The sequence below is a fragment of the Leopardus geoffroyi genome, chromosome E3 (genome assembly GCF_018350155.1).
Source record: "Leopardus geoffroyi isolate Oge1 chromosome E3, O.geoffroyi_Oge1_pat1.0, whole genome shotgun sequence".
Classification (NCBI taxonomy): domain Eukaryota; kingdom Metazoa; phylum Chordata; class Mammalia; order Carnivora; family Felidae; genus Leopardus; species Leopardus geoffroyi.
The window spans coordinates 24,789,402-24,809,579 of NC_059340.1; the positions used below are offsets into that span (position 1 = coordinate 24,789,402).

At 36.4% G+C, this 20,178-nt stretch overlaps 1 protein-coding gene across 10 annotated transcripts in view; it reads right to left on the minus strand.

Moving 5' to 3' along the window:
* The window catches only part of LOC123589300 (phospholipid-transporting ATPase ABCA3-like), a 185,258-nt gene that overhangs the window by 19,103 nt on the left and 145,977 nt on the right, over nt 1–20,178 (minus strand). For all 10 annotated transcript variants that reach the window (XR_006708249.1, XR_006708250.1, XM_045461212.1 and 7 more), the window contains 4 exons: nt 16,169–16,339; nt 8,126–8,304; nt 544–669; nt 117–311 (listed from right to left, as the gene is read on the minus strand). Coding sequence is in view for 8 of the 10 variants with exons in the window: in XM_045461212.1 (XP_045317168.1) it covers nt 117–311; nt 544–669; nt 8,126–8,304; nt 16,169–16,339 (671 nt within the window). In the remaining 2 variants the exon portion in view is untranslated. The remainder of the gene's footprint in view (nt 1–116; nt 312–543; nt 670–8,125; nt 8,305–16,168; nt 16,340–20,178) is intronic.

Below are 20,178 nucleotides of genomic sequence, written 5' to 3' on the forward strand. Positions count from 1 at the left end.
AACAGTATCAATATCAATGTCTCTCATGATGGCCATCTATTATCTTCAGCATCTGCCCATTACCTGTACCTCAAGTCATCAAACTTCTTATATCTTAGACTGTAATAATGTCTTACTTTTTGGAGCCTTTTAGTGATGCTAAATTGCTCAAGGAACACATCCCCAGAGGTAACAGTCTCCTCTCCAGTCAAAATTTTGAAGGTAGTAGTTTTTCCAGCTCCATTGAATCCAAGCAATCCAAAGCACTCTCCCTTTTGGATTGTAACAGAGATATTTTTCACAGCTAAAATGACTGGATACTTAAAATATATCTAAAAAAAAAAAGCCAGAAAACACAATATAGTAAAGAACATTTGAAAATCAAATATAATAAATTTCTCAGATCTCTATGGACCACTACTTCAGACAGTTTTACAAGAACTTTTCTATTACACTGGGAAAAATACTCATAGATTCTGACAAACCACAGTGTGTCCCAGACACCAATGACATGTTCTTAGGGATAAATGAAGCCAGCATATATTGGCCAGTGAATGATGTTACCTTTGTGAGTTCCTTAATAAGGACTGCAGAATTCAGCAACTCCCTAGGCTGCCCCAGGATTCTCTGTCTTTCATTTTGTACATCTTCATCATCGGATTCTCCAGATAGTTCCTTGGACACTTTTTCCTATATTTTCAAAACAAGAATCATAAAAGTAAATTCTATTTAGGTGTCTGGTCTAGAGTGGGTGGTTTTATGAAAGCTAAACTGGGGATAATCTCAAAGATGTTAACAAAGATTTATTTTAGTAATTCCATGAAGTCTTTGAATATCACCTGAGCATCGTGTACAACTTGACTGAGTTTTGAATAATAAATAGTTTGTCGGGAGAATGATGGCGGAGATTAGAGAAGGAAAAGTCATCCACATAGTAGAAATATTGTGAATTAACATGCTACAATATGTACTTTAAATCTTTAAAAGAGAGAATTTATTTTTTTAAGTTTTTACTTAAATTCCAGTTAGTTAACATACAATGTAATATTAGTTTCAGGGACACAATATCGTGATTCAATACTTCCATACAGCATCTGGTGCTCATCACAAGTGCACACCTAAATCCCCATCACCTTTTTAACCCATCTCCACACTCCCCTCCCCTCTGGTAACCATCGGTTTGTTCTCTATAGTTAAGAGTTTGTTTCTTGGTTTGCCTCTTTCTCTCCCCCCAACCCCACTATGTTCACTTGTTTTGTTTCTTAATTCTACATGTCAATTAAATCATATGCTATTTTTTTAAAAGACAGAATTTCTTTTAAGCATTCAGAGAAGTGATTTTTAAAACTTGGATCTTTAAGAAGGAAATCATCCCAAGAGGAATGGAAATTCTAAAAAACAGCCATGAATTCTAAATAATGAATAACTTTTTCCAAAATTAATCAGGAATAGAAGCAAGAAAATCAGCAAGGCTTAACTAGACTTTCCCTAAGAAATGCCTGGACCCTATGGCCTATATTTGCAGGATAAATATTACAAGATAACATTGCTCTTTATTATTCTTGACTAGACCAAGTAGCTTTAGGAAACTGATATCAAGATGGTATAACAGAAATTTGGCATAATTTTACAGACTGTTTTGTCCAATCAATTCAGAACATATTCATTTTTATTTACACAAATTTAAAAAATTAGGATTACATAGCATGTTGTTTTTTCCAGAACTGGACACCTCAGGAAAAACTGCAGCCACAACTGAGATCAATCAAGTGTGATTTATTACAAGTACAGCATGTTCAACAGTGAAAGCCTAAAGAAGAATAACTCTTTCTCTATGAGGGAAAGGAAAAAATCAGTAGGACTTCACCCTGAAATATTTTACAACTAACAGAATGTCAATTTGAGGAGATATGTGGACATGTGCCCTAGTGAAACTGGTGAAAATTATCTAAATAATAGTCATTTAAAGGTTCTGGAAATGATCCTAAGGGCATACAGCAAATTAAGAACAATTTATTCAATAAATTTACTAAACTTGGTAAGAACGGGGAAATCCTGTGGCATTGGATCATAACCCACTCCCTCCCTCCCTTCCTATTGCTCAGAAAAGAACTTCACTTCAGGCAGGTGCAGCTATGAAAACAAAGCCTCCCCTTCCCTCACCTTTACAATTGAAGGCCAAGTAAATTCTGGGAGACACAGGATATCAGCATTTCTCATTATGCAGAGGCTATGTTCTGGGTGAGGGTAAATGGGAATTTGGGGTTCCCTTCTCCCACCTATTCTCCACACAGGGAGTGGAGGATACTCTACGTTGGGTGTAATGTGGACTCTAGTTCATTCTTAGGGCAGAGGCTTCATGCTGGGAGAGGTAAGCCAACAAGACCAGAGACCACTGTTCCCTAGTGAGTACCCAGCTCCTGAAACAGTGATATCACTCAAGAAAGAAGCATACCACTGTTTCTGTCCTCAACTTTGGAGCCATGGCTCAGAAATTTTACCCAGGGATAGAGTTAGGCTGTAAAACAGAGAGCTCATATATTCTCCCCCATAGAACTGCCTTCATTTGAAACAGGGTAGAGAAGTTCGAGCCTAAAGATACTCTCAAAACAATGGTGGTTTTGTGTAAAGCAATTAAGACATGACTGGTAGCTTCATTAGATATATAAATTAACCATAGGCTAGCTACTCTACTAGAAAGAAACAGGGAAAGAGACAGCCATGAAAAGCCCTCTTGGGTGAAACAAATCTTGAATACTGACCTCAAGCTATTTCTGCAAAGAAGCTCAAATTTAATGGATCTATCAATAGAGCAATTTATGTGTTAGGAGAACACATTGTTGAAATACAATAATCAGCCAGCAATTAGTGGAGTTTAACAGTTGGGTGTGGATATGGAAAGAGACAAAGAGAGACCTTAAAACTACAGTCATTCCAGGGTTACAGCCCCCATGCCCAGGTCTGCATCCTCTGAGGAATAATATCAGATGCTTCACACTACAAGGAAAATAGACTTCACAAAAACATCCCAGCCAGTCACTTAAACAAACTAGCAAATGACAAAAGTTCCCTAGGAAAGAACAATACCTAGAGAACCAATACACATTTAAAATATTCAGGGGTGCCTGGGTGGCTGAGTTGGTTGAGGGTCTGACTCTTAATTTCAGCTCACGTCATGATCCCAGGGTTGTGGGATTGAGTCCCACATCAGGCTGCATGCTGAGAGTGGAGCCTGCTTAAGATTCTCTCTCTCTCTCTCTCTCTCTCTCTCTCTCTCTCCCTCTGCATTCTCTCACTCTCTCTCTTTATCTAAAATAAAAAAGACCTCTTTCTAAAATAAATAAGTAAACAAATAAATAAAATATCCAGAGTTCAGCAAAAATTATGAGATAAAAGAAACAGGAAACTGTTCCATACACAGGAAAAAGAGCAAACAATAGTAACTGCCTATGAAAATGAAAATGACCAGATGCAAGATTTAACAAAGACTTTTAAAGACTTTCAAAGTAGCCACTATAAATATTTTCAAAGGAAAGGAAACCATGCTTGAAGGAGTAAAAGGAAGTATTATGACAATGTTTTTTTCAAATCAAGATTAATGATAACAAGATAGAAATTTAAAAAAAAGAATCAAGTGGAAGTTCTGGAGTTGAAAATTATAATAACTAAAATGAAAAACTCACTAGAAGGGCTCAATAGCAAATTTGAACTGGTAGAAAAATGAATTAGAAAACTTGTAGATAGATACAAAGAGGTACCTGAAGATGGAGAAAAAACCAATCAAGAAAAATGAACAAAGCCTCAGAGAAATGTGGGATACAATTTAGTGCATCAATATATGCATAATGGGAATGTCAAATGGAAAAGAGAGAAGTAAGCAGAAAAATATTTAAAGAAATGGCTGAAACTCCCCAAATTTCATGGAAAACATTATATACATCCACTGCTTAGTGAATACCAACTACAATAAATACAAATATATCTGTACACAGAAAAATTGCTGAATGCCAAAGGCAAGGAGACAATCTTGAAATCACCAGGAGAAAAACATTTGTCACTTATAAGAGATTCCCAACAAGAGTAACACCTGACTAAAATCAACAGCACAAGAAACAACAGCTGTTGGCAAGCATGTGGATAAAAAGAAACTCTTGTGTACTCTTGGTTGGAATGCACAGTGGTGCAGCCATTGTGGAAAGCAGTATGGCGGTTCCTGAAAATGTTACCAATAGAACTACCCTATGATCCAACAATTGCACTACTGAGTATTTGCCCAAAGAATACAAAAACACTGATTCAAGGGGATACATACACAACTACATTTATTGTAGCATTATTTACAATAGCCAAAATATGGAGAGATGAACTGAGGAATGGATAAAGAAGTTTTATATATGTTTATATAAAACATATATATTTATATATAAAGCTTTTATATATGTATGAACACACATATATATATAATATTTATACATGTGTATATACATATAACTTTTATATATGTACATCTATATGGATAAATGGATAAAGAAGTTTTGTATATATATATATATATATATATATATATATATATATATATATATATAACTCAGCTATAAAAAAGAAATGAATCTTGCCATTTGTAAAAATATGGATGAAGCTAGAGAGTATAATGCTAATTGTAATAACTCAGTCAGAAAAAGACAAATACCATATGATTTCACTGATATGTGGAATTTAAGAAACAAAATAAAGAAAGAGAGAGAGAAACGAAGAAGCTGACCAAGAAACTCTTAACTATTGAGAACAAACTGGTGGTTGTCAGAGGGGAGATTGGTGGAGGGTATGAGTGAAACAGGTGAAGGGGATTAAGAGTACACTTATCCTGCTAAAGATGCTTCTTTTTTAAAAAATTTTATTTTTTCAATGTTTATTTATTTTCGAGACAGGGAGAGACAGCACGAATGGGGGAGGGTCAGAGAGAGAGGGAGACACAGAATCTGAAATAGGCTCCAGGCTCTGAGCTGTCAGCACAGAGCCTGACGCGGGGCTCGAACTCACGGACTGCGGGATCATGACCTGAGCCGAAGTCGGAGCCTCAACCGACTAAGCCATCCAGGTGCCCCTAAAGATGCTTCAAGGTAGGGGGGCCTGGGTGGCTCAGTCAGATAAGTGTCCAACTCTTGATTTCGGCTCAGGTCATGATCTCACAGTTTGTAGGGTTGGGCTCTGCACTCAAAGCGTGGGGCCTGCTTGGGATTCTATCTCTCTGTCCCTCCCCACCTGCACACACAATCTTTCTATAAACAAACAAACAAACAAACAAACAAACAAACAAACATTAAAAAAATGTACACTTATGATAAGCACTGAGTAATGCATAGAATTTTTTGAATCACTCTATTGTGCACCTGAAACTAATATAACATTTTATGTTAACTATACTGGAATTAAAATTTAAAACTTAGTAAAAGAATGGGGCGCCTGGCTGGCTCAGTCGGTTGAGCGTCTGACTTCGGCTCACGTCATGATCTCCTGGTCTGTGAGTTCGAGCCACGTGTCGGGCTCTGTGCTGACAGGTCAGAGTCTGGAGCCTGCTTTGGATTCTGTGTCTCCCTCTCTGTCTGTTCCTCCCCCACTCATGCTCTCTCTCTCTCTCAAAAATAAATAAACATTAAAACATTTAAAACTTAATAAAATAAATAAAATATAAAATGTACAGGCAAAATGCAGTAAAATGAATTGCTCGATATTCGTTACTTTGTTTTTTAAACACGGCAATACAACAAACAAGTATTTGGAAAAAACAGAATCTAATCATGGGAAATGACATTGCCATTCCCCAACTTATCCTAAGTAAATAATTGTGACTAGAGTTATGTTAGAGGATACTCTTTTTAGTGGCATTATGCACAGCTGCTAGTATAGGTTGGAGTGGACAAGTTAAGAAGAGAGATATGCTGCTGTAAGACTGAGTCTAAGTCGGCTTCAATTCTGCCTTCAAAATCTCATGTGAATCTCCTTCCATAACAACTCTAAATTGGAATAATATAGGGAAGGGGATTCTGGAAAATAAGGTTCTGGCTTAGCTAAGTTGGCTTAATGCCTTAGTACATAATAGTCAAATTGGTGGAAACCAAAGATAATGAGAAACTCGTAAATAAAACAGCCAAAGAAAAACAGTGCATTATATAAAAGAGAAAGCAGTTTGAATGACTACCTCTTCGTATTTGAAATAAAAGAAACCAGAAGACAGTTAAATGGTATTACATATAGAGTGCCCAGAAAAAAAAAAACAACAACAATTATCAACCCAGACTTCTAATGAAAGCAAAAATATATTCCACAAATAAAGATAAAGATATTTTCAGATAAAAGAAGACATAGCTCTTCTCTAGTTCTTAACTAAAATAAATGCTTAAGTAAGTTTTTGGTCTAAAGGAAAACCATAGCAGAGGGAAACTCATATATTCAGGAAAGAATGAACAGCACCAGAGATGCTAAATATCTAGGTGAATATAAAATCATTTTTTTTCTATTACTTACTTTGAAATACATGCTGTTTTAAGGCAAAACATAGTATTATTTTTCATGGTTAATTATATAATGACATATATAGATGTAAGACATACACCAACTATAGCATTAAAAACAGTGAGGGATAGAAACAGAAATTATGGTTTCACATTTTCTACATTTTACAATATTAACTCTAAACACACTATGAAAAAAGAACTATATATTATTTTGTAAACCCCGCACCAATCATTAAACATAAATATGGAAGTACAGCTAAAGAGTGAATTGAAAAATTAAAGTAGAATTCTAACTATGTTCAAGTAATCCAAGGAAAAGCAGAAATGCGAAAGCAGTGAAACAAAAATCTGAAGGGACAAACAGAAAACAAATAATATATGTATGTGGTAGGTGGAAATACAAACATCAATGAAGGGCTAAATGCTCATATTGAAAAGGCAGAGATTATCAGAATGGATAAAAAATTAGGATGTAACTATATGCTATTTACAGTCAGAATAAATACAGTGAAAATAAGTGTATGTAAAATGGCATACCATGAGAAAGTAAGTACAAGACTGAAGGTGCCATATTAATGTCATAGGAAATAGACTTTAAGACAAAAAAAAAAAAATAGGTTTAAAAAAATAGTACCAGAGATATATGTCATTACCAGATATTCTAGAATTTAATTAATCAGAAAGACATAAAACAATAAATGTCTATTGGCTTAATGATAGAGATTCAAAATATACTTTTTAAAATGACTGAATTAAAGGGGAGAAATAAGCCTACAACTGGGATTGGAGATTTTACACTCTTCTTAGCAATTGAAAAATAAATCTGACAAAAATATATCAGCTAGAGACTAGGTATACAGCAATCCTATCAACCATCATAACCTAATTGATATTTATAGAACATTACAACTAACAAATGTACACATTTATTTCACATGTACATGGCACAATACGGATATTGGTCACATGCTGAGCCATATACAGCAATTATCAATGGTTTTTAAAAAAATTCACTACAGAGTATGTTTTTTAACCACAAAGGAATTAAACTAGGGATCAATAACAATATATCTAGAAACTTTCCAAATATTTTTACATTTATTTACAGACTTTTAAAGTAATCCATGCATCAAAAAAGAAATCATATAGGAAATTTAAAAAATACTTAAAACATTTGAATGATAACAAAAATGTACAAAATCATATTTTTTCAGAGTACATCTAAAGGAGTGTTTGCAGGGAAATGTTTTGCTTTAAATGTTTGTGTTATTAAAGGAGAGAGACCTAAAACCTGTAATTTCAGTCTTTCCATAAAGAAGCTAGAAGGAGAGAAGTAAGCCAAAAGCAAGCAGCGGGAAGAAAAATTTTTAAATAAAGACCAAAAATATCAATGAAAGAGAAAATAGTCAACAATAAAGGAAATTAGTAAACACAAAATTTGGTGCTTTGAAACAATAAAAACAAATATATTGTAGGTAAATTAAACCTCAATGAGTTTTATTTAAGAAAACATATTTCTGTGAACATAGATTTTCTTTTACCCTGAGATAGTCATATATAGATACATGCTTTTCAGGCTTAATGTTCCCTTTTCTTGGAGTTATTCTTAAGGATCATGCTTAATTACTTACCGTCCTGAATGTCTTATAGATACCAAAGTAAACATATTGACTGAGAAATGTTCTTAGCTTCCACAAAGTAGTGTCCAAAAAGAAAAGCAAGAGAAGGCAAATAAAGCCTGTGATACTCATTACAATCATGTACTTTCCAATCATTTTCTCTTCCAAAGAATAAACATTCTTCGCAGTATCTGAGGATGGCGGGGGTGAGGGGTGGGGTGGGGTGGAGAGAGAGATTAGTACAGAACATTGACACTATGAACAAGGCCTGAGAAAACAATAAATAGGAAATACAGGGTGGAATGAAACATTAGGCTACACTGAGACAAGTAAACTACTTGGAGTGTGAGAAGTGATTATCCTATTCTAATATTCAACAATGAATTCTGAAGGCTAATTTCATGAATATAATGTATGGTAATCAAGTAAGCTAAGCAGATGAATATTAATATATTTATTGATATCTTATTATTACATGCCATGAAAAAATGCTCCAAGTCCTTTCAAAAGTGTGAAATCTTAAACCAATAATTAGAAGCCAGTATTAAAGTGCAAGTACTCTTGCAAAAGGTAACATTTTGCGTTTAAAAGGTAAAAATGACCATTAGTGATACTTCTTGAACTGTCTTGAGAAGTTGAGTAAAAAGTCCAGAATTTGTTATAAGAAAATTATATACTTTCCCTCCTTTAAAAAAAGTCAATCCTTTAGAATGGTTTTGGATTTACAGAAAAATTATAAAGACAATATAGAGAATTTCACATACTCTGCATGTGCTTTCCCTAATTATTAGCAACATACATTAGTATGGTATGTTACAATAACAAATAAATATTATCATTAATAAGTACCAAATATTACCATTAACTAAAGTCTCTGACATTTTCAGGATTCCTTTTTTTTCTAACGTAGTGTTATTTTTTTTTCTTCTGTGAACCAGTCCAGAATTCTATATTATATTTAGTAGTCATGTTTCCTTTGGTTCCTCTTAGCTGTGACATTTTCTCATATTTTCTTTATTTTTTTTTATGATATTGACAGTTTTGAGGAGTACTGGTGAGGAATTTTGTAGGACATCCCTCATTTGGGACCTGTCTAATGGTTTCTTTTTTTCTTCTTCATTATTAGACTGGGATTATGGATTTGGGGGAGGAAACTCACAGAAGTAAAGGGATATTTTTATTGCAACAACAATAAAATGTACACACTACCAGTGTGACTTGTCCCTGTTAATGTTGACCTTGATCACGTGGTTGAGATTGTGTTTGTCAGCTTTCTCTGCTGTAAAGTTACTCCCTCTCATCCCTTGTCTGTGCTCTCTATTCTCTGGAGGGAAGTCAAAATGTACATCCCACAAATATGGACTGGGAAGTTATCCTCTACCTCCTAGAGGTTGGAATATCTACATAAATTGATTGAAACTCTATGGAGAATTTTTCTTCTATCCATCATTATTTATTTAGTCATTTATTTATATCAAAACAGATTCATATTATCAATTTATACTTTCAGTTACAAATCCAATACTACCTTATTTTGTTGTTGAAATTGTTCCAGCTTTGCCTTTGAACACTTTTCTAAGTGTTTACGGTTGATGTATAGAAATGCAATTGAATGTTCTGTTTGTATTTATTTTGCAGTAATCAACCACAATATTAGGCTTATAAAGCCTAATAATTTATCAGGGGATCCTTTGAGATTCCTGCTTAGACCATCAAATCTAGTATTATTTTACCTTTTCTATTCCTCATACTTTAGAATTCTAAATAAAAAATACTTGATTCATGCATATTATATGCTATATATGTACAGATTTAAAGCATAATATCATAATGGAATCTATGAACCCAGTCTCCAAATTAAGAGTTTATAAACAATTTCAAAATACTTAGATGCTCCTTCATATATTTCCATCTTCCACAGGTAACCACTATGATGAATTGCATTCTGCATTCCTATTTTATTTAAATACAAGTAGACCATTAAATATATATGAAATATGTAAATATATAAAGTTATATATGTAAGTAAATAAAATTTTGTTTAATTCTCAAATTTGAACTTTATAGAAATAGTATCATGCTCTATGTATTCTATGGGAGTGTCTTTTCCCTCTGTGTCATCATTGAAAAATTTTTTTCAAACATAAAGTAAAATTGAAATAATAAAATAAAGACCATTCCCTCCACCTAGTATCAACTATGTTGATGTTTAGCCATATTTGCTTCGCTTCCCACATATCACCCCACTATATGTATATTTCTAACTAAGTTAACTCTGTGGCTTTTTAAATTTTATTTTCTAGTATGTGTTATTTTTGTCTTCTAGCCATACTAGCTTTTTATGAATGTTGGTTATCTCTGTTGTGAATTGGGAATTTTCATGAACCATCAAAACAATAATTTTATGGAGTAGTGATGATAAGTTTGGGCTGATTCCTTGGTTGCTTAGTTTATGAAAGGATTTTTGTTGGCAGAGTGAAATGTAATTTCTTTAATAAATGTTCTTCTGCTTGTGGTAGTGGTAGTGTGGTAGTAATGTGGATACAGTTTTCTGATTTCCTGATAACCTTCTGTTTCTGCAGTACTATCCATTATTGCTATATTTTCCTTCTTTTTGCACATCATCAAGCTTCTAAGGGATAATTCTGTCTTCTAGGTTGTTCTTCTCAAAAGTGATATCTTCCCAAGATGAGACTTTTATAAAAGTAATGAGAGATCAACTCACAAGTACAGAAAGTTCAGAAAATACAAGCAAGGAAAATACAAACTTCCCAAACCCCACTGCGATCCATCCTTATCATGAAAGGGAGATAGGCTGACAATAAATGATTTAAGAACCCATCTTATGATGTTAGAAAATTAATCCCCCAAAATGGAAAATGTGGAAAATAATAAAGAGCTTAAATTGATAATTTAGGAGATAAACATGCAATAGGAAGAATCAACAAAAGTGAAAATTTGTTTTTTATTTCTTGTTTTGAGAGAGAAAGAGAGCGAGCAGGAGAGGGATAGAGAGGAAGAGAGAGAATCTTAAGCAGGCTTTACACTCAGCACAAAGTCAGGTGTGGGACTTGATCTCACGGCTGAGACATCATGACCTGAGCCGAAATCAAAAGTCAGACACTTAACTGACTGAGCTACCCCAGTGCCCCTGAAACATGTTTTTTGAAAAGACTAAAATAATTGATAAAACTTTGGTAAGATTTATCAAGAAACAATGTGGGTGGAAAAAATTCAGAATATCATAAGTGAAAATGATAAGTTCTATAGAATTCACAGGTGTTAAAAATACCAGAAGATATGGGGTGCCTGGGTGGCTCAGTTGGTTGAGCTCAGGTCATGATCTCGTGGTTCATAAGTTCGACCCCCACGTTGGCCTCTGTGCTGACAGCTCAGAACCTAGAGCCTGCTTCAGATTCTGTGTCACTCTCTGCCCCTCCCCTGTTCATGTTCTGTCTCTCAAAAATGAATAAACATTAAAAAAAAAAACCCAGAAGATATTATAAACAAATTTACTCCAATGATTTTGAAAATTTAGGTAAATGAAAGGATTCTACAAAAACTCTATTAATTCCTCTCCCCAAATTATTAATAGGACACCCAAATAATTCTATCTTTATTAAGGAAACATGATAAATAATCTCCATGTGTAATTATTCAGTTTATTTAATTTTTTTATTATTTAACATTAGAAGATCCATTTATGTAATTCAACAGAATATGTAATTCAGTAAAACAAAGAGAAAAATCATTTGCCCATCTCAACAGAAGCTTAAGAAAAACTGAACAGTTTTTTGTGATTAAAAAAAAAAAAAAAGGTTTACTAAACACAGGATAGAAAAAAAAAAAAATGTTTTTAATCCAAAAAGTAGGATCCCTTTGAATCTCAGTTCTGACTCATCAAAGCTGTGTGAAATAGGGCATATAGTCAGTATCAGTGAAGATGCTGTCTCTGAAATTGGAGTGAAACTGGATGTCGGCTATCACCACTTTGATTATATTTAAATTGTATGTCCGTAACAAAGCAGTAAAAGTAGTGTCCTTATTAGCAGCTGCTTTGAGTGTACCCATTGAAAATTAAAAATAATCTACTCATAAATTATTAAAGTTAATAAAATAATTTAGGGAGTTCAATATACAAAAAATGAGCTTTTTAATGTTATTTCTCTATATCAGCAAAAAACAATGAAAAATGACTCTTCAAAAGTGATACCATCTAAAGTAACATCAAAAGATATGTAGGAATAAAGCTAACAACATATCTATAATATCTCTAAACCAATAACAAATAAACAGTATTAAATAAAAATGCAGAAGGCATAAGTAAATAGATGGATGGCTAAAACTAAATAAGCAAAGGAATGTACCAAATTCATAGACTGTAAAATCAAAATTGTAAAGGTATTAAATCTTTCAAAATTGTTCTATAGAATTAAGGCAATGTCAATAAAAGTCCTACAGATTCTGGGGTGCCTGCAAGGCTCAGTTAGTTAAGTGTCTGACTCTTGATTTCAGCTCAGGTCATGATTCCAGTGTCATGAGATCAAGCCCCATGATGGGCTCCACACTGGGTGTGGAGCCTGCTTAAGATTCCCTCTCTCCCTCTCTCTCTGTTCTTCCTCTGCTCGTGCATGCATCTTGAGTACTCTCTCTCTCTCTCTCTCTCAAAAAAAAAAAAAAAAAAAAAAATAAATAAATAAAATTTGTTTAAATCCTACTAGATTTGTTTTTTGGGTCTTAAAAAAAGGTAATTCTTTTTTTTAAACTTTATTTATTTATTTTCAAATAGAGAGAGAGAGCGAGAGAGAGAGTACAAGCAGGGGAGGACCAGAGAGAGAGGGAGAGAATCCCAAGCAGTCTCTGCATTGTCAATGATCATGAGATCATGACCTGAACCAAAATCAAGAGTTGGACACTTAACTGACTGAGCCACCCAGGTGCCTCCCCACCCTCAAAAAAGGTAATTCTTAAATGTATAAGGAATTGCAAAACAAATATCAAGACATAGCCAAGTTCCAATTTCAAAACTTACTACAAAGCTAAAGTAATCAAGATGGGGGTGATACTGAAACAAGGACAGACATACACATCAATGAAATACAATTGAGAGTTTAGAAATAAACCCATGCTTCAGAGGTCAACTGGTTTCAACAAGAGTGCCAAGTTAATTAAATGGGGAAATGAATAGTCTTTTTAACAAATGGTGCTGAAAGAACTGGATATCCATATGTACAAGAATCAAGTTGGAACACTGTCTCACACTATCTACAGAAATCAACTAAAAAAGGATCAACAACCTGAATGTAACAGCTAAAACTATAAACCTCTTAGGAAAAAACATTGAATAAATCTCTGTGACCTCTGATTAAGCAATTGACACCTAAAGTATACAAAAAACAACAGAAAAACAGTGAATAAACTAGACTTCATCAAAATGAAACACTGCTGTGTATCAAAGGACACTAGCAGGAAAGTGAAAAGATAGCTCTCAGAATGGGAGAAAATATTTACAACCCACATATCAAAGAAGGGTCTACTTTACAGAATATATAAAGGCCAATTACCCAATTTCAAATGGGTCGAGAACTTGAATAGACACTTTTATGAAAAAGATACACAAATGGACAACAGGCACATTAAAAGATGCTCAACATCACTGGTCATTAGAGAAATGCAAATTGATACAACAGTGTGATAGAACTTCATACCTACTAGAAAGACTATAATAAAAAAATGGAAAATAACAATTGTTGGAGAGGTTATGGAGAAACTGGAACCTTTCTATATTGCTGTACAAAATACTCCATGCTTCTATGGAGACTCAGTAATACTTGACTTCCCATGTCACTAGATTTTGCATGAAATATTTCTCTTCCATTTTTTCCCCACCTCACCCCATCTGCTAAAGTTTATTGTCATACAGTTACAGTTTACTGACCTTCCCTTTGAGGTCATCAACTACTATTCTAGGTAGGATCTGGTTTGCTACTAAATATTCCCGCCTTTCTCATTCTGCCCACTCTCACAAAAATAAGATACTTCCAAAATTACCTAATAAATGATACAGTGCCACTGTGGGGATTTCTTTCTCTTTCTTTCTTTCTTTCTCTTTCTTTCTTTCTTTCTTTCTTTCTTTCTTTCTTTCTTTCTTTCTTTCTTTCTTTCTTTCCTTCCTTCTTTCTTTCTTTTCTTTCTTTCTTTCTTTCTTTCTTTCTTTCTTTCTTTCTTTCTTTCCTTCTTTCTTTCTTTCTTTCTTTTCTTTCTTTCTTTCTTTCTTTCTTTCTTTCTTTCTTTCTTTCTTTCTTTCTTTTCTTTCTTCCTTCCTTCCTTCCTTCCTTCCTCTTTCTTTCTTTCTTTCTTTCTTTCTTTCTTTCTTTCTTTCTTTCTTTCTCTTTTTCTTCCTTCCTTCCCTCTCTCCTTCCTTCCTTCCCTCCCTCCCTCCCTTCCTCCTTTCTTTCTTTCTTTCTTTCTTTCTTTCTTTCTTTCTTTCTTTCTTTCTTTCTTTCTTTCTTTCTTTCTTTCTTTCTTTCTTCCCTTTTCAGTAAGCTCCATGCCCAGCATGGCACCCAGTGCAGGGAGAGCTTGGACTCATGACCCTGAGATCGAGACCTGAGCTAATATGAGGAGCTGGATGCTTAACAAACTGAGCCACCCAGTCACCACCACCATGAGGATTTCTAAATGTTTACTCTTTCTGACAAATCTGCAGTATTGTTCTCCTTTCTCTTACTCTCTTTTTCTGGCTCTTTTCTCTATCGTACTGCTCTTTATTACTCAAATAACCACATCCTGACCTTTACTTATTTATTTAAAAAAGTTGAGTTCCTCTATGTGCAGATACTATATTAGACACTGGAGGATGGGTTTTTAAATTTTTTTTTTTAACGTTTATTTATTTTTGAGACAGAGAGAGACAGAGCATGAACAGGGGAGGGGCAGAGAGAGAGGGAGACACAGAATCTGAAACAGGCTCCAGGCTCTGACCTGTCAGCACAGAGCCTGACGCGGGGCTTGAACTCACGGACCGTGAGATCATGACCTGAGCTGAAGTCCGACGCTTAACCGACCAAGCCACCCAGGCGCCCCTGGAGGATGGGTTTTATCTATTTCTTCACTCACCCAAGTGAGTGTGGGTGCTTATGAGTGATGAAAGTGCTGAGAGGTAACAAAAGTAAATATCACACAAATTCTTCCTATGGAGGTTTTCTTCTAAAGATGAAATGCATTATGCAATGAGGGAACATAAGCTGTGAATGTCAGTTCTGGACCACAAAAGCTATGTGGCCTAGGGCACAGTTTCCTCAAAATGGGTGTAAAAACTGATAACTTGAGGTTGTGAAGATTTAACATAACATAGTTACTATGTGGTTGATTACTAGTAGCTCTTATTTTTATATCCGATGACTACTTGAAACTTAACTTGGCTTTGTTTTTGAGGTTTTATTATTACAAAGGCTTTCTCCCACTCTGATAAAATGACTTATGTACTGAATGTGTGTCCTGACTCTCTCCTTTGAAATAAGGGCTGATTCCCCACATGTCTCATAGGGTAAGACTGAGACCAATTTTTTAGGCTTAGGGACTCCAAGGACACTGTGAAAATTAAAGGTAAGCTTCACTAAGATGGAGTCAGAAGGCCAACAGGCAGAACTCTCATACCATGCCACTTGTCAATTATAAGAATTGTCAATTGTACACCCAACAGAAGAATCCTCAAAAAGAAAGAATCATCGATTACAGGCCCCAAAAACAACAAAACAGCACACTGTATCTCCTATAAGAAATTGACTACCCCCTGCAGTTCAGTCAATAAGAAATTGTCATCACCCTGAACACTTGCTTCTCTCCAATGGACTTTTGTTCAAACAATTCCTCCCAATTTCTCCCCTCCTCCTAAATAATGTTCCTCTTTAAAATAATAATGTTTGTGAGACTTGTCTATGATTTGCTGTAACTTGCTTGTCCTGTATTGCAATTCTCTCCCATTCCCCAATAAACCCATTTTTTGCAGGAAAAATTACTGGCAGTCTTATGTTTAAGATTAATGATACTTACTTTCTTTACTACAATTTATGTAGACAGGAGGTTTGTTTCCAGAGCACCATTTCTTTATCTGGTAGAAAGTAAAATAGTCATCGATACACTTCGCAAGGTTGTAATTAGGAAAGAACAGTAATGAATTAAATATGAAGGCTCTGGTGGCTTTTGACATCTTATGTTGAACTTCTAAAAAGATGATAAAATTAGATTTCATTATAGGAAATGAACTATCCCTAGGACAACAAATCTCCCAAGGATGATCAAAATAAACTCTGGGAATTAAAAAAAAAATTATTACATTTGAAGAATACTAATTACTACCCAATAAGTTTCTTCCAGTCAATATCCAGTGACAGTTTGTGTTGATAATTGCAGAGTTCTGAAAAGTCTCTTTGGTGAAGTGGGTGTCTATGAGATAAGACTTATGGCACCTGATATGGACAGGAAACCACTACTATTTTTTACATTTCTAATCCTAATTTATCAATTAAGGGAATAAAGTAGGGGTCAGAGATATAGCCGACAATTCAACAGTGGGGAACAGATGGGGAAATTAAGACATGTTTGAGAGTAGAAAAATCTTCAAGGGAACCAGACTTCTGTCTCTGTAAAGAATGCATTTGATTTGAACAATTATTAGAGACTAAGTTCCTGGAGATATGAACATGCTTAATTTATGAAGTGACAATATGAAATTTTGATAATGAATTCAGTTTTTTAGAAAGAATATAAAAGGCCAGTCTAAACAGAAACTTCATATAAGACATTTTGGGTAAAGAGAGATGGCCAAGAAACAAATCTTCAAGTGCCCAACCCATAGTGATTCTGTCCAGTGTAGATTTTGAGTTGATACAGACAAATAATTGATTCAGGATATTGGCTAATTGAGCAGATGCCAAAAATGGCACTAATTATATATACCACACTGTCTTTTGATGAATATGGAAGAGCTCTATAGCTGCACCAATATACACATGTGGCTACTGAGCACTTGAAATGTGGATAGTGTGGCTATGGAATTAATTTTAAATTGTACTTAGAAAATCCCTGGGGCAGGAGGGAAGATGGCGGCGTAGGAGGATGCTGGGCTCACCGCGCGTCCTGCTGATCACTTAGATTCCACCTACACCTGCCTAAATAACCCAGAAAACCGCCAGAGGATTAGCAGAACGGAGTCGCCACAGCCAAGCGCAGACGAGAGGCCCACGGAAGAGGGTAGGAAGGGCGGTGAGGCGGTGCGCGCTCCACGGACTGGCGGGAGGGAGCCGGGGCGGAGGGGCGGCTCCCCAGCCAAGCAGAGCCCCCGAGTCTGGCTGGCAAAAGCGGAGGGGCCTGACGGACTGTGTTCCGACAGCAAGCGCGACACAGCGTCTGGGAGGTCATAAGTTAACAGCTCTGCTCCGAAAGCAGGAAGGCTGGAGGACAAAGGGAGGGAGAGCTGCTGAGCCCCTGGACGACAGAGCTCAGTTTGGTGGGGAACAAAGGCTCGCCAGCGCCATCTCCCCCACCCATCCCCCAGCCAAAATCCCAAAGGCTCACCAGCGCCATCTCCCCCGCCCATCCCCCAGCCAAAATCCCAAAGGGAACCAGTTCCTGACAGGGAACTTGCTCGCTCTGCAAAAAACACCCAACTCTGTGCTTCTGCGGAGCCAAACCTCCGGCAGCGGATCTGACTCCCTCCCGCTGCCACAGGGCCCCTCCTGAAGTGGATCACCTAAGGAGAAGCGAGCTAAGCCTGCCCCTCCTGCCCCTGTGCACCTTGCCTACCCACCCCAGCTAATATGCCAGATCCCCAGCATCACAAGCCTGGCAGTGTGCAAGTAGCCCAGACGGGCCACGCCACCCCACAGTGAATCCCGCCCCTAGGAGAGGGGAAGAGAAGGCACACACCAGTCTGACTGTGGCCCCAGCGGTGCGCTGGGGGCAGACATCAGGTCGGACTGCGGCCCCGCCCACCAACTCCAATTATACACCACAGCACAGGGGAAGTGCCCTGCAGGTCCTCACCACGCCAGGGACTATCCAAAATGACCAAGCGGAAGAATTCCCCTCAGAAGAATCTCCAGGAAATAACAACAGCTAATGAGCTGATCAAAAAGGATTTAAATAATATAACAGAAAGTGAATTTAGAATAATAGTCATAAAATTAATCGCTGGGCTTGAAAACAGTATAGAGGACAGCAGAGAATCTCTTGCTACAGAGATCAAGGGACTAAGGAACAGTCACGAGGAGCTGAAAAACGCTTTAAATGAAATGCAAAACAAAATGGAAACCACCACAGCTCGGATTGAAGAGGCAGAGGAGAGAATAGGTGAACTAGAAGATAAAGTTATGGAAAAAGAGGAAGCTGAGAAAAAGACGGATAAAAAAATCCAGGAGTATGAGGGGAAAATTAGAGAACTAGGTGATACACTAAAAAGAAATAATATACGCATAATTGGTATCCCAGAGGAGGAAGAGAGAGGGAAAGGTGCTGAAGGTATACTTGAAGAAATCATAGCTGAGAACTTCCCTGAACTGGGGAAGGAAAAAGGCATTGAAATCCAAGAGGCACAGAGAACTCCCTTCAGACGTAACTTGAATCGATCTTCTGCACGACATATCATAGTGAAACTGGCAAAATACAAGGATAAAGAGAAAATTCTGAAAGCAGCAAGGGGTAAACGTGCCCTCATATATAAAGGGAGACCTATAAGACTCGTGACTGATCTCTCTTTTGAAACTTGGCAGGCCAGAAAGAATTGGCACGAGATTTTCAGTGTGCTAGACAGAAAAAATATGCAGCCGAGAATCCTTTATCCAGCAAGTCTGTCATTTAGAATAGAAGGAGAGATAAAGGTCTTCCCAAACAAACAAAAACTGAAGGAATTTGTCACCAGTAAACCAGCCCTACAAGAGATCCTAAGGGGGATCCTGTGAGACAAAGTACCAGAGACAACACTACAAGCATAAAACATACAGACATCACAATGACTCTAAACCCGTATCTTTCTATAATAACACTGAATATAAATGGATTAAATGCGCCAACCAAAAGACATAGGGTATCAGAATGGATAAAAAAACAAGACACATCTCGGGGCGCCTGGTTGGCGCAGTCGGTTAAGCGTCCGACTTCAGCCAGGTCACGATCTCGCGGTCCGTGAGTACGAGCCCGGCGTCAGGCTCTGGGCTGATGGCTCGGAGCCTGGAGCCTGTTTCCGATTCTGTGTCTCCCTCTCTCTCTGCCCTCCCCCGTTCATGCTCTGTCTCTCTCTGTCCCAAAAATAAATAAACGTTGAAAAAAAAATTAAGAAAAAAAACAAGACACATCTATTTGCTGTCTACAAGAGACTCATTTTAGACCTGAGGACACCTTTAGATTGAGAGTGAGGGGATGGAGAACTATTTATCATGCTACTGGAAGCCAAAAGAAAGCTGGAGTAGCCATACTTATATCAGACAAACTAGACTTTAAATTAAAGGCTGTAACAAGAGATGAAGAAGGACATTATATAATAGTTACAGGGTCTATCCATCAGGAAGAGCTAACAATTATAAATGTTTATGTGCCAAATATCGGAGCCCCCAAATATATAAAACAATTACTCATAAACATAAGCAACCTTATTGATAAGAATGTGGTAATTGCAGGGGACTTTAACACCCCACTTACAAAAATGGATAGATCATCTAGACACACGGTCAATAAAGAAACAAGGGCCCTGAATGAGACATTGGATCAGATGGACTTGACAGATGTATTTAGAACTCTGCATCCCAAAGCAACAGAATATACTTTCTTCTCGAGTGCACATGGAACATTCTCCAAGAGAGATCATATACTGGGTCACAAAACAGCCCTTCATAAGTTTACCAGAATTGAAATTATACCATGCATACTTTCAGACCACAATGCTATGAAGCTTGAAATCAACCACAGGAAAAAGTCTGGAAAACCTCCAAAAGCATGGAGGTTAAAGAACACCCTACTATAGAATGAGTGGGTCAACCAGGCAATTAGAGAAGAAATTTAAAAATATA